This window comes from Polypterus senegalus, chromosome 14, assembly GCF_016835505.1.
Source record: "Polypterus senegalus isolate Bchr_013 chromosome 14, ASM1683550v1, whole genome shotgun sequence".
NCBI lineage: Eukaryota > Metazoa > Chordata > Cladistia > Polypteriformes > Polypteridae > Polypterus > Polypterus senegalus.
Genome location: NC_053167.1, coordinates 114,172,960 through 114,188,519, shown reverse-complemented (window position 1 = coordinate 114,188,519; position 15,560 = coordinate 114,172,960). Strand labels below are relative to the sequence as shown.

Sequence of the window (15,560 nt, the reverse complement as noted above, 5' to 3'; positions counted from 1 at the left end):
CTAACAAGACCTCTTATATACATACTATTGTGCTACAGCGATTCCCACCCACACAAATCACGACACAAAACACTCAACCACATACGCCACTAATACATAGGTATGGGAAAGAGAAAAGAAAAAAGTTAATGCAATCAAACTATATTCTGGCTAGATATAGTCGGACTCACCTTGACGCACAGCTTGGACTCTGGAACCAATCTTCTTGAGAGGGGCTGGACTCTCTACCACTCTGGAGTTGCCCCCGGTGAGAGGCGCCGAGCAGGTGTGGGCATACTTATTGCCCCCACTGGAGCCTGTGCATTGGGGTTTACCCGGTGGGCGAGAGGGTGGCCTCCCTCCGCCGGGTGGGGAAGGGTCCTGACTGTTGTTTGTGCGTATCGCGAACAGCAGTTTGGAGTATCCACCCTTTTTGGAGTCTCTGGAGGGGTTGCTAGAGGGCATACCTTCTGGGGATTCCCTCGTTTTGCTGGGAGACTTCAATGCTCACGTGGGCAATGACAGTGAGACCTGGAAGGGCGTGATTGGGAGGAATGGCCCCCCGATCTGAACCCGAGCGGTGTTTTGTTATTGGACTTCTGTGCTCGTCATGGATTGTCCATAACGAACACCATGTTCAAGCATAAGGTTGTTCATATGTGCACTTGGCACCAGGACACCCTAGGCCTCAGGTCGATGATCGACTTTGTGGTCGTGTCGTCGGACTTGCAGCCATATGTCTTGGACACTCGGGTGAAGAGAGGGGCGAAGCTGTCAACTGATCACCACCTAGTGGTGAGTTGGCTTCGATGGTGGGGGGAAGATGCCGGTCAGACCTGGTAGGCACAAACGTGTTGTGAGGGTCTGCTGGGAACGGCTGGCAGAGTCCCCTGTCAGAAGTAGCTTCAACTCCCACCTCCGCAGAACTTCAACCACGCCCCGAGGGAGGTGGGGACATTGAGTCCAATGGGCCATGTTCCGTGCCTCTATTGTTGAGGCGGCTGACCGGAGCTGTGGCCGCAAGGTGGTCGGTGCCTGTCGTGGCGGCAATCCCCAACCCGTGGTGGACACCGCGTGAGGGATGCCGTCAAGCTGAAGAAGGAGTCCTATAGGACTTTTTGTCCTGTGGGTCTCTGGAGGCAGCTGATAGGTACCGGCAGGCCAAGCGGACGCTGCTTCGTTGTTGCTGAGGCAAAACTCGGGCATGGGAGGAGTTTGGAGAGGCCATGGAGAACACTTTGGACGGCTTGAGGAGATTCTGGTCCACCGTCCGGCGCCTCAGGAGGGGAAGCAGTGCAGTGTCAACACCGTTATGGTGGGGATGGTGCGCTGCTGACCTCGACTCGGGCGCTGTGGGTCGGTGGGAGGAGTACTTCAAGACCTCCTCAATCCCACTAACATGCCTTCCACGAGGAAGCAGAGCCTGGGGACTCTGAGGTGGGCTCTCCCATCTCTGGGACTGAAGTCACCGAGGTGGTCAAAAACTCCTTGGTGGCAGGGCCCCGGGTGGATGAGATACCGAGTTCCTTAAGGCTCTGGATGTTGTAGGACTGTCTTGGTTGACACGCCTCTGCAACATCGCATGGACATCGGGACAGTGCCTCTGGATTGGCAGACGGGGTGGTGGTCCCCTCTTTAAAAGGGGACCGGAGGGTGTGTTCCAACTATAGAGGGATCACACTCCTCAGCCTCCCTGGAAAAGTCTATTCGGGGGTTCTGGAGAGGAGGGTCCGTGGATAGTCAACCTCGGATTCAGGAGGAACAGTGTGGTTTTCGCCCTGGTCGCTGAACAGTGGACCAGCTCTTCACCCTTAGCAGAGTCCTGAGGGTGCATGGGAGTTTGCCCGACCGGTCTACATGTGTTTTGTGGACTTGGAAAAGGCATTCGACCGTGTCCCTCGGGAATCCTGTGGGGGTGCTCCGGGAGTATGGGGTACCGGACCCCTGATAAGAGCTGTTCGGTCTCTGTACAACCGTGTCAGAGCTTGGTCCGCATTGCCGCAGTAAGTCGAGCCCGCTTCCAGTGAGAGTTGGACTCCGCCAGGGCTGCCCTTTGTCACCATTCTGTTCATAACTTTTATGGACAGAATTTCTAGGCGCAGCCAGGGTGTTGAAGGGGTCCGGTTTGGTGGACTCAGGATTGGGTCACTGCTTTTGCAGATGATGTTGTCCTGTTTGCTTCATCAGGCCGTGATCTTCAGCTCTCTGGATCGGTTCGCAGCTGAGTGTGAAGCGGCTGGGATGAGAATCAGCACCTCCAAATCCGAGAGCATGGTCCTCAGCCGGAAAAGGGTGGAGTGCCCTCTCAGGGTTGGGGGAGAGATCCTGCCCCAAGTGGAGGAGTTCAAGTATCTCGGGGTCTTGTTCACGAGTGAGGGAAGAATGGAGCGTGAGATCGACAGGCGGATCGGTGCGGCATCCGCAGTGATGCGGCTCTGCATCGGTCTGTCGTGGTGAAAAAGGAGCTGAGCCGTAAGGCAAAGCTCTCAATTTACCTGTCGATCTACGCTCCTACCCTCACCTATGGTCATGAGCTATGGGTAGTGACCGAAAGAACGAGATCGCGAATACAAGCGGCTGAAATGAGTTTCCTCCGCAAGGTGTCTGGGCTTTCCCTTAAAGATAGAGAGAGTGAGAAGCTCAGTCATCCGGGAGGGGCTCAGAGTAGTCAGATGAGGTGGCTCGGGCATCTGATCAGGATGCCTCCTGGACGCCTCTCTGGTGAGGTGTTCCGGCACGCCCAACCAGGACCGGGAAGACCCAGGACACGCTGGAGGGACTATGTCTCCGGCTGGCCTGGGAACGCCTTTGGGATTCTCCCGGAAGAGCTGGAAGAAGTGGCCGGGGAGAGGGAAGTCTGGGCCTCTCTGCTTAAGCTGCTGCCCCCGCGACCCGAGCTCGGATAAGCGGAAGAGGATGGATGGCAATCAAAGTCCTTTAAATATCCACTGTTAGAGATGAACATCTACAGTCTCTTGCAGGGAAGAATGCACCGAACCATACCTTCTGTTCAGGGAAACGTACTACTAAACAGTCCCTTGTGCTGGTCCGTCAGGTCCTCTCCCTTATTCACACGAAAATGAAAATGGTTTGTCCATAATTGAACCCAGGTACACCTGACTTTTTCCATGTGGGTTGAATAGCTTTTACTCTTGCCTTTTTCTTTTATGTCGTCTGTTTTTCCTTTTGGTCAGGCACTCTCTTCTCCTCCTCCACATTTCTCCCACCGCACATTTACATAAGGTTGGATCCTCCCTGCACAGTTTGTTTGGCCGTCAGAGCCATTTGCTCCCCTCCCCATGTACCATTGGCCAGCCTTACACATTCAGCCATTCCACCCTTAATAAGAATGAGGAAAGGTGCAAACCCCAGTTACACTCGCACATATCCAAGACAGCCGTTACACCTTTTCATCTGGCACTAGATTGCTTAAGATTTGTTTATCTAAGGTTGGTTTGATATTGAAAGAAGTATCAAATTCCGCACAAAAAACAGACAGTCTAAACTTTTCAACAATATATAGTCCTTGTCTGTGTGTTCAGCAGCATTTATACAACACTGGCACATTGGTATGGCGCTGTTGTCCAAAGGAAAGCTACATATGTTGATTGATGGCATTATCCGCCATCTTTCATAAAATGAAAGTATATTGCCATTTCAATTGCAAGTAAGTTATGTAGAACTGAGCCTGGTGGTGCCAGGTAGCATTTATTGTGTGCCTTTATTAGCACTTTGTTTTGTCTGAGGGATTTATTATTAGAAATTTCAATTTATTTTGTATGATAGATGGTAGGGATGTATTGGCATCCTGGTCACAAAAGAGGTTCCCTTACTTGGCTGTGAGGCTCTGTGAATGGATTGTTGACCCAGCAGGGATAGGTGGTTTTTCATTACCCAGTCAGGAAGCTGCTGGAGAAAGGCCACCTTCCGGGGCCACATGTTCTCCAAAAATACTGAGTGTCGCCATTCCTCTGGTGAAACTCCCATTTGTACGCCTTTGGGGCATCATAAGAAAAGATTATACTAGGTTGCTGGTCTTAGAGGCAGTTTCAAATAAAAAGCCAAGTCTGAAACTGGAAAATAAAAAGAACAGGTTAAAATGGTAAAAAGAAAAGGTTAAAATGGGCCAAAGAATACAGAAATTGAATGGAAGATGACTGGCAAAGTGCATTATGGCCAGCATCCTGGAGTCATCTTTTCTCTGTTGCAGATATCACCAGTATTTAGTGAAGAAGCCAGCTGAGATCCTTTAAGACAGGGTTAACTAACTCCAGTCCTGGGGAGTTCCCTGTTGCTGCGGGATTTCATTCTAACTCCTTTTCTTAATTAGTGACCTGTTTTTGCTCCTAATTAACCTATTTTGAATTAATTTTATTTGACTTAATCTTGAAGACTCTGACCTATTAATTGTTTCTTTTTCCTTAATTAGCAGCTAAACAATAATGAGATACAAAACATGGCCAGCAAACTGTCAATCATACCATATCTGAAAATAAAGAAAGGTGATGGTCTCAAAAATGCTGATCTACTCAGTTCTCCAGAACAGTTCAACAGTGCTTATAGAAAGAGAAAATCAACAGTTTCAGAAATGTCTGCTATTGCACAATGACAACAGCAACAAGCCATGGAATTAAAGAAAGAGTTTTAATTACTAACAAGAATCCGGGCCTAATTAAGGAAATGGTTGGAGTGAAATTGGTTAGAGTTTGAGGCCCTGACTTAGTTGGTCTTCTGTTGGCTCACTCACTTCAGATTTCATTTCTGTGCCATTTAAGGAACAAATTGAAGAAATTCAGTGGAATGATGGAAGAAATTTGGGGGAACAAATCTTAAAAAACAAGTCAATTAAAATTAATTCAAAAGAAGTTAATTAGCAGCAAAAACATTGCGCTCATCAAGAAAAGGGTTAGAATGAAAACCTGCAACCATTGGGGCCCTCCAGGACTGGAGTTGGGGACCCCTACTTTAAGGCATTTCATTCTGAAATTGCAGACTCTGATGTATTTAGTACTTATGTAGCCTTGTTTTTTCTCTTTTGGTTAAATCCAGTTTGCCTTCTCTCAAGACAGTAATAGACACATTTTTACGAAATCTTCATTTTGTTGGCAACTTGTCAAATGGAATAACCTCCATTTTGCAAAAAAAAAATAAAAAAAATTAAAAAACAAAAAATTACTAATTTTTATTGAGAAAGCTTTTTGTTTTGGTAATTTTTGAACCCAGAACTGAAGTTTAGGAATGCCAGTACCTTGTAATCCAAGTGAACAGAATAATAGGTTTTAGCATTGTTAATCTAGTTGGAAGGTTTTCTCTAATAACCAATTAGCATTTAAATGTGACTAATAAAGGATACGCTAAGGGAGTTTACTATTATGACGTGGAAGGAATGGCTGCTGAAATAAGGGCTTTGCAGTCAAATGTGAATAATAAATTTAAAATGACTCGTTTTAAGCAGTGATAGCCATTGGCAGCAGTAATAATGTTTTGGCTGTATTTTAACTAAAACATGAAATTTCAAACAGGATCTTAACAGCTTTAAAATTTTTCACATATTATTGGGACTAGGAAGAGGTGGTTATTGAACACAAGTTTTATAAGCGGTAAAAAAACTCAAAAAACCAGGTTATTATAGTTTAAATTAAAGAAGTATTAACACGTGTCACAAATTTTTAAAAACCCCATAGAGCAAATAAGTCAGATAACAAATTTTAATTATGTCTGATTTTTCGTTTACTATTATCTTTATCATAACACCAATTTATATATTGAGTACACATGAAGACATGGATTTGTTTTAAACAGACAGAAAAGCACAGTTTTTTCATTTTTTGATTAATATAAGTGAATCCCAGACATACCCAGGATGTCGCTCACCCTCTTTATGCGTTCTTTAGATTGCTACCATTAGGTAGGAGGTATAAAACCCCATTGGCGCGGAAGAATGTATACAAGAAATCTTTTGTACCCTCAGCAGTATCTGTTCTGAATCAGATGAAGTAGGTTTTTTTTTTAATGGTTTGTTTATATTTGTATTTTTTTGGTCTGTTTGTCTCATGAGCGTGTCAAAAGGGAAATTTCTGTGACCCCTTTGGTCTTTATCTATCTATCTATCTATCTATCTATCTATCTATCTATCTATCTATCTATCTATCTCTCTCTCTCTCTCTCTCTCTCTCTCTCTCTCCATTAATTAGTTGCTGGATATACTCAGTTGAGAAAGGAGGAAAGGAAAACAAAATTTGAGGTAGCAAAATTCCTAGAGAAAATAAAACGTGGATTTGTCTAGTCCATGGTCAGTCATAAAAGACAAAGTCAAACTCTGTCATAATCCTGGAGACGTCAGCCTGGTGGCTGGGCATTCTACAGAAGAGTCTGTGCTGGGCCATCTAATCTAATGATGGACTCTTCTCATCCATTAATTCTAATTCTGCCAGTATCTCAGATATCTTTTCTTGGGCAATAAAACAAGTTGGATATACAGTCATATGAAAACGTTTGGGAACCCCTCTCAGCCTGCATAATAATACACTGTACTTTCAACAAAAAAGATAACAGTGGTATGTCTTTCATTTCCTAGGAACATCTGAGTACTGGGGTGTTTCCAAACAAAGATTTTTTAGTGAAGCAGTATTTAATTGTATGGAATTAAATAAAATGTGAAAAACTGGCTGTGCAAAAATTTGGGTACCCTTGTAATTTTGCAGTTTTGAATGCATGTAACTGCTCAACACTGATTACTTGCAACAATAAATTGGTTGGATTAGCTAATTAAGCCTTGAACTTCATAGACAGGTCTGTCCAATCATGAAAAAAGGTATTTAAGGTGGTCAGTTGCAAGTTGTGCTTGCCTTTGACTCTCATCTGAAGAGTGACAGCATGGGATCCTCAAAGCAACTCTCAAAAGATCTGAAAACAAAGATTGTTCAGTATCATGGTTTAGGGGAAGGCTACAAAAAGCAATCTCAGAGGTTTAAACTAGGGATGGGCGGTATCCAAATTTTGATACCGTCAAACCTCCTCCCTATTTTACCTCGGTATACGGTATTACCGTGAATAATAAAAAAATTGTGACGTAAGGCTCAGACAGCATCACCAAACTGTTGGCTTGTGCCTAAACCGTTCAGAAACTGAATATCAAACACTAATACTGAAACAATAACAAAATAACATGCAGAACAATATTAACAACTTTTATTAGCAACAAATAGCAGTTTATAAAAAAGTGCAAATACAACAGTCAAACAGAATTAAATTAACATAAACATCCAGAACAGTTTTCCAGGAGACGCCAAGACACAAATCAATTAAATTAAATCACACCGCCTGAACAACTTTTAATAACAAATATGAGCAGCTTATAAAAAAGTGCAACTAGACCCACAACAGTCAACCAGAGTTGAATTAACATACAGTGGAGGAAATAATTATTTGACCCCTCACTGATTTTGTAAGTTTGTCCAATGACAAAGAAATGAAAAGTCTCAGAACAGTATCATTTCAATGGTAGGTTTATTTCAATAGTGGCAGATTGCACATTAAAAGGAAAATCGAAAAAATAACTTTAAATAAAAGATAGAAATTGATTTGCATTTCATTGAGGGAAATAAGTTTTTGAACCCTCTAACAAAAAAAGACTTAATACTTAGTGGAAAAACCCTTGTTTGCAAGCACAGAGGTCAAACGTTTCTTGTAATTGATGACCAAGTTTGCACATTTTAGGAGGAATGTTGGTCCACTCCTCTTTGCAGATCATCTCTAAATCCCTAAGGTTTCGAGGCTGTCTCTGTGCTACTCTGAGCTTGAGCTCCCTCCATAGGTTTTCTATTGGATTAAGGTCCGGAGACTGACTAGGCCACTCCATGACCTTAATGTGCTTCTTCTTGAGCCACTCCTTTGTTGCCTTTGCTGTATGTTTTGGGTCATTGTCGTGCTGGAACACCCATCCACGACCCATTTTCAGTTTCCTGGCAGAGGGAAGGAGATTGTCGCTCAGGATTTCACGATACATGGCTCCGTCCATTTTCCCGTTAATGCGATTAAGTTGTCCTTTGCCCTTAGCAGAAAAACACCCCCAAAGCAAAATGTTTCCACCCCCATGCTTGACGGTGGGGACGGTGTTTTGGGGTCATAGGCAGCATTTTTCTTCCTCCAAACACAGCGAGTTGAGTTAATGCCAAAGAGCTCTATTTTGGTCTCATCAGACCACAGCACCTTCTCCCAGTCACTCTCTGAATCATTCAGGTGTTCATTGGCAAACTTCAGACGGGCCTGCACATGTGCCTTCTTGAGCAGGGGACCTTGCGAGCCCTGCAGGATTTTAATCCATTGCGTGTAATGTGTTTCCAATGGTTTTCTTGGTGACTGTGGTCCCTGCTAATTTGAGGTCATTAACTAACTCCTCCCGTGTAGTTCTAGGATTCTTTTTTACCTTTCTCAGAACCATTGACACCCCACGAGGTGAGATCTTGCGTGGAGCTCCAGAGCGAGGTCGATTGATGGTCATTTTGTGCTCCTTCCATTTTCGAACAATCGCACCAACAGTTGTCACCTTCTCTCCCAGCTTCTTGCTAATGGTTTTGTAGCCCATTCCAGCCTTGTGCAGGTCTACAATTTTGTCTCTGACATCCTTGGACAGCTCTTTGGTCTTTCCCATGTTGTAGAGTGTGGAGTCTGCTTGATTGATTGATTCTGTGGACAGGTGTCTTTTATACAGGTGACTAGTTAAGACAGGTGTCCTTAATGAGGGTGACTAATTGAGTAGAAGTGTCTAACCACTCTGTGGGAGCCAGAACTCTTAATGGTTGGTAGGGGTTCAAAACTTATTTCCCTCAATGAAATGCAAATCAATTTCTATCTTTTATTTAAAGTTATTTTTTCGATTTTCCTTTTGATGTGCAATCTGCCACTGTTGAAATAAACCTACCATTGAAATGATACTGTTCTGAGACTTTTCATTTCTTTGTCATTGGACAAACTTACAAAATCAGTGAGGGGTCAAATAATTATTTCCTCCACTGTAAACATCATCCATATTATAAAAAGTATTGCCAAGCAATAGTCCTGAACAAAAACGTCTTCTTTCCAATATCGTTTTTAACGTAAACCAAATAAAAATACCTGAATCAATTAAATAAAAATAAACACAGTGCTTAAAAGGAACGAATGGCAAGTGGCATCAATCTATTCAAGATTTCTCGCTAGAAAAACCAGCATGTTTACTTTGTCCGGCTTTAACAGGGCACGTTGTGGACCGACAACTTTACCTGCGGTGCTGAAAACCCGCTCCGATGGTGTGCTTGTGGCACAGACGCACAGGTACTTTCGTGCCACTCGCGACATTTGGGGAAAACGCCCGCAGCATTTTTCCACCAGAGAAGTGGGTCCTCGTCTCCTTGATTAACTGGCTCCAAACAGTAGGCTGTTATTTCAGCTCCGACTCGGTCCTCTACGGTGCCGACGGGACCTGCCATTGCATCAGATTTTTTTTGCAGCATACTCCCCAAAGTCATCTTTTTTCATGAGGGTGCAGGTTGCTCCTCTCCCTCTTCCACTCTGATGGCCACTGAACCTGCTGCCTCTAAGCTCACGATCTCAGCCTGTAATTCAGCCTTGGTCTCAGCCAATGCGCTTGTCATCCGTCATATCCTCCACGGTAACGAGGGTCGAGGAAAGTGCATTTTCGCAATATTTTGCACACTGAATTGGATTCATACTTGGCCTCCAGCTTTGTTAGAATTCCAGTTTTGATTGACTTTGTTAGCTGGGGGTCATTTTCTGACGCAGCCAACACATTGTCCCTGCAGAGCTGTAGTATGGGGAGGATACAGGAACTGGTCACATAATTTTCTCCTGACAAAATATCAGTGAAGTCACCGACTGGTTTCAGTGCTTCGTGAACAGCTTTCAAGACGCCCATGTCCTGCCAGGTCAGGGACAGGCTGCTCCTTCTGTCATCAGACAGGACGTGTCTGATCGCTTGGGCCTGCTCGAGGATTCGCTCCACCATTGCCAGTTTGGAGCCCCAGCGAAGTTGCGCAGTCCTGCCGACGGATGGATGGATGAATTAATTAATGAATGATGAATAAATGATTAAATAAAGTATCTATCTATCTATCTAAATGAATGAATAGGCCTAAATAAACAAATGAATGAATAAATAGGCATAAACAAATGAATGAATAAATAGGCATAAATAAACGAATGAATGAATAAATAGGCATAAATAAAGCGAAATTGTTTTATTTAGGCCAATTCATCGTTAATAAACGAATGAATGAATAAATAGGCCTAAATAAACGAATGAATGCATAAATAAATAAGTCTATTAACGTATATTATTCCACTTGGTGAAATTTGCATGCACATTTATTTCAGGCTAAATAAGTCCCTTATGCGCATCAAGCCTGCATTTACTTGATAAAAAATACAGGAAAAAAATTACAATTTAAAAAATGGTTTTCTATTTTAATATAGCCTACTTTTCAATATAATTTATGTGATGCAAAGCATATATATATATATATATATATATATATATATATATATCCCTTTTTTTATATTTGAGCCCCTGCCCCTGAGGAACTCTCTGCACGTTTTATGCTTACCGTTATGAGACTATGTTTTGGGAGTCCCAAGTCCACTTGCTTCTTGTGGAGTTCATGCTTACGTTGCCAGCTGTGTGTATAGTCCGAGGGCGCGCTCGGTTTTTTGCCTCTGGTCATGCAATCCATTTGTGACAGCCAAGTTTAAATTGTGACCGAAGCAGCATAGCCACGGCCAATGCAGGGACCTGATTGCGGCATGAATGTTGGCAGCGTTGTCAGTGGTTATGGCTGAAAGTTTTTTCTCGTCAAGTTGCCATTCCTGAAGTGCAGCTCTGAGCGCACCTGATGCGACCTTAGGTTCGATGTATTTCCATCTCTCGCGGTCACCTTTTTGTTGCACAATTTGCAAATTGCCTCGTCCGTATTTACCGCCTCTCCTTCTCGTTCGGCCGAAACCCGAAATACTGCCAAACTGCAGAAGTTGTGTTCTTTTTCGAGACCAGGTCACTTGGTGCGCGACTCGCCATCTTTCCCCACCTCTCTCTTTCTCCTCCACGCTGTCACGTGATGACAACCACGCATCGCATACGCATTTTTAGGCATTAAATAAATTATATTTAATATTTAATCCTTGTCTCCTATATAAGTGCATTGTTTTTATGACGGTATAACGGTATTGAAACTGACACCGTTGCTATTTTTAGATCCCGCGGGATACCATATTACCGTTTTACCGCCCAAGCCTAGTTTAAACTGTCAGTTTCAACTGTAAGGAATGTAATCAGGAAATGGAAGGCCACAGGCACAGTTGCTGTTAAACCCAGGCCTGACAGGCCAAGAGAAATACAGGAGCGGCATATGCGCAGGATTGTGAGAATGGTTACAGACAACCCACAGATCACCTCCAAAGACCTACAAGAACATCTTGCTGCAGATGGTGTATCTGTATATCGTTCTACAATTCAGCGCAATTTCAACAAAGAACATCTGTATGGCAGGGTGATGAGAAAGAAGCCCTTTCTGCACTCACGCCACAAACAGAGTCGCTTATTGTATGCAAATGCTCATTTAGACAAGCCAGATTAATTTTAGAACAAAGTGCTTTGGACTGATGAGACAAAAATTGAGTTATTTGGTCATAACAGAAAGCACTTTGCATAGCGGAAGAAGAACACCACATTCCAAGAAAAACATCTGCTACCTACTGTCAAATTTGTTGAAATTCCATCATGTTGTGGGGCAGTGTGGCTAGTTCAGGGACTGGGGTCCTTGTTAAAGTCAAGGGTCAGATGAATTCACCCCATTATCACCAAATTCTTCAGGATAATGTTTAAGCATCAGTCACAAGGTTGAAGTTACGCAGGGGTTGGATATTCCAACAACACAATGTCCCAAAACACAGTTCGAAATCTACAAAGGCATTCATGCAGAGGGAGAAGTACAATGTTCTGGAATGGCTGTCACAGTCCCCCGCCTTGAATATCATTGAAAATCTATGGTATGATTTGAAGCAGGCTGTCCATGCATGGCAGCCATCAAATTTAACTAAACTGGAGAGATTTTGTATGGAAGAATGGCCAAAAATACCTCCATTCCAGAATCCAGACACTCATCAAAGGCTATAGGAGGTGTCTAGAGGCTGTTTATTTGCAAAAGGAGTCTCAACCAAAGTATTGATGTAATATATCTGTTGGGGTGCCCAAATTTATGCACCTGTCTAATTTTGTCATGATGCATATTGCATATTTTCTGTTAATCCAATAAACTTAATTTCACTGCTGAAATACTGTTTCCATAAGGCATGTCAGATATTAAAAGGAGGTTGCTACTTTGAAAGCTCATCCAATGATAAACAAAATCCAAAGAATTAAGAGGAGTTTCTGAACTTTTTCATATGACTGTATTTGAAATATTTAGTATGTATCCTGAGATCTTAATACACACCCTGATTTGTAAGTAATGATACATTTAGATAAGTAAGCAGGGTCTTTGCCATTTAAAGCTTTATATGTAAAAAGGAACGTTTCAAAATCAGTCCAAAGCTTAATTGGAAATCAGTGCAAGACTTTCTAGTTCTCTCACTTTCTGGTTGTACTTTCTAGTTCTTAAAATGTTTCTTGCAGCAGGATTTTAAATTAGCTGAGAGCTGTATATAAAATGATTGGAATATTTCATTACAAATAGACAAACCTACTAGAAATAAATGCATTATTTTTTTTTGTTTCATCAATATTTATTCCATTTTCCTGTATGTTTAATGTAGACAAAACAGGTGTATGTAGTTTTGTTGTGTGCTTTTAAAAAATGATGAAAAAGATCATAGATAAAGTGAAGTTCATTTCACAAAAAATAATGTTTAATATAACAGAGGTAAACAGTAAAAGAATATTGTTGCAGTCTGCATCGTTCCCGCTAATAAGCTCCGTTTTTTTCAGTATTCAGAAACGGCAGTTCTCATCTATCCACCCTGACATGATTTAGGACATTATCACAGAAACCTCTGTTTAGCTTGAAAGAAAGGTGTACTTTGGTATCATCTGCATACAAGTCAAAAAGAATGTTAGGTTTCCTAATGATAATTCACAGCCGAAGCATGTAAAGCAAAAAAGGAAAGGTCAGAGAACATGTGATTATAACATTATTATTGAATTTCCTTCATCAGAGGATATTAAAATGTTGTTTAATTGTTTTAATCCACCAAGTTTAAGTTGTTTTTTTATACACTGATTTTTAGGCTAGTGATTATCTGTCAAGTTGATTTCTTACAATTTGGTTTTCATCAGTTTTTCAACTCTAAAGAAAATTTATTAGAAGCTTGCGATGGTCTGGGTTGGGTCTACACTCCCCGATTACTTCCGGAAGTCTCTTGAACCCAGAACCATCAATAATCTTGAACTCCGATGAGCTGGGCAAATTAGAGCACACGCAGTCAGCAAGGGGTTGGTGCAAAAGTGTTCAGAAAACCAGAGAAGTGTTCAAAAATTGCAGTGCATAAAAATGTTCCATAATAATCTAATAAAATCAGGTGCGAAAAAGTGAAGGTTAAAAACAATAAATAAATCCAATACAAAAAGGTTAAAATTCCAGGCCGGTTTCTTCCTTTAAAACAGACATGAGCCCCGATGCCTTTTTCAAAAATCTGGCGTCTCCTCAATTTATCTCTTCAGGACTTTGCAGCGTGATGAGATGCCCGCCAACATGACATCATCCACAAAATCCCAGGTTCTGGTTCCTACTGCAATCTGTTGGTGCTTTTATGACACTCTTCGGAACCCCACATATGTCTCCTACAGCCAGTCATAAATGGGATGCTGCACAATGGGGCCACTCGTACACCTCTTCATTTCTCAATGGGAGCACCCCTTCTCCAGCCCCACACTCAAGTGCAGGCCTGCCTCCATTTTAATTAACATGGGCTACTCACTGTCCTTACTCTATCTGTCTATCTATCTCTCTCTCTTTCTCTCGCTCTCTCTCACACAAACCAAAATTCCACCCACCAAGGGCACCTCCGTTCTCTCATTTGCTCAGCTCTTTGATCCTCTCAATCTTTTTCTCCTATCCTCTCTACTGTGCAGGCACCCATTTGGCCATTTTGTGCTCATTTGTGTACAGATACAGTCCTCTGCCTAACTCCGAGGTGTGAATGAGACACCTGACAGATACGCTCACATTTGTACGTGAATGCGCGATCAGCGAAGCACCCCAATTAACTCCAGAGCTCCGGAAACCGATCATTTATTTAAAACTGCGCTTCACTGCAGACTTCTTATCGCAAACCTACAGTTGTATTTGCTATATTATTTTAGTCTCAATTTCTCCAGTTAATTCAACGTAAAATTAAATTCCTCAAGGTGTGCTGCTATTTACTTAGCTTATATTACTTATGAAAGTACAGTAGCTTACTTCAAATCTAAATTTAGCTTTTAGGCATTTACAACAACTTGCAAATCTGTTTTAAGTCTTGTACAAGATGCAATGCAAAAACCGTTTTATGTAAAAAATGTACATAGCTTGTTAATTTTTGCTTAAATAGCATAACAATTTTGTTTCCATTTGTATTTTTTAAATTTTATTCTTTCTTGTTTATTTCAGCAACTTAACCATCCAAATGTAATTAAATATTATGCTTCATTTATTGAAGAAAATGAACTAAATATAGTGTTGGAGTTGGCAGATGCTGGAGATCTTTCACGAATGATAAAGGTGGGTCAGTATTCTTCTTTATACCCTTGCTCGGGTTGTTTTGTTTCCGGCAAGGGAATCTTTTCCTATTGTATTTAAATTAGCTTTGTTTAATTTTTTGTTTGTCCTTTACCCCCACAAGATCATAAAACAATATATTGTTCTTCATAAATTATCATAATTGTTTTCTGGTTTAGATAGTACAGAGTGACTCTAATGAGCAGGGCCCCGAGTTATGATGTATTACTGTCTTAATAATGAAGCGATTCACTATCAATACTGACTGAACATTTTTGACTTATTTGTGAATGAACTGGGTGACTGTTAAGATTGGTGAAGGTTATTTCCAGCAAGATGGGGCAACCTGTCACATGTCAGCTTGTAGCATGGCGGAACTTAAATCATTCCCTGGACCTGTCACCTTCTGATTTCTTCCTTTGGGGAGCGCTGAAAGCAATAGTGTACAAGAACAAGCCTTTTACACTGGAACAATTACAGTGAAACATTGAATAGGAAAATGCTGCCATCAACCCTACCATCTTTGTGGATACCTTTGCCAATATGAAGCCCTGTGTCTATCTGTGTTTGCAAGAAGAAGGTAACCATTTCCAACACCAAATATGATTGAATCGTTAGCACATCTATAGTATGTACGAAGGTATGCACTGTTTTTATGTACAGTGCATAAGGAAAGTATTCACAGCGCATCACTTTTTCCACATTTTGTTATGTTACAGCCTTATTCCAAAATGGATTAAATTCAATTTTTCCTCAGAATTCTACACACAACACCCCATAATGACAACATGAAAAAAGTTTACTTGAGGTTTTTGCAAATTTATTAAAATTTAA

General features: G+C 41.8%; 1 protein-coding gene across 3 annotated transcripts in view; it reads left to right on the top strand.

Annotated features, from left to right (window-relative positions):
• The window catches only part of nek7 (NIMA-related kinase 7), a 173,342-nt gene that overhangs the window by 46,254 nt on the left and 111,528 nt on the right, over positions 1 to 15,560 (top strand). For all 3 annotated transcript variants that reach the window (XM_039735003.1, XM_039735002.1, XM_039735004.1), the window contains one exon: positions 14,619 to 14,729. In XM_039735003.1, coding sequence (XP_039590937.1) covers positions 14,619 to 14,729 — 111 coding nt within the window. The remainder of the gene's footprint in view (positions 1 to 14,618; positions 14,730 to 15,560) is intronic.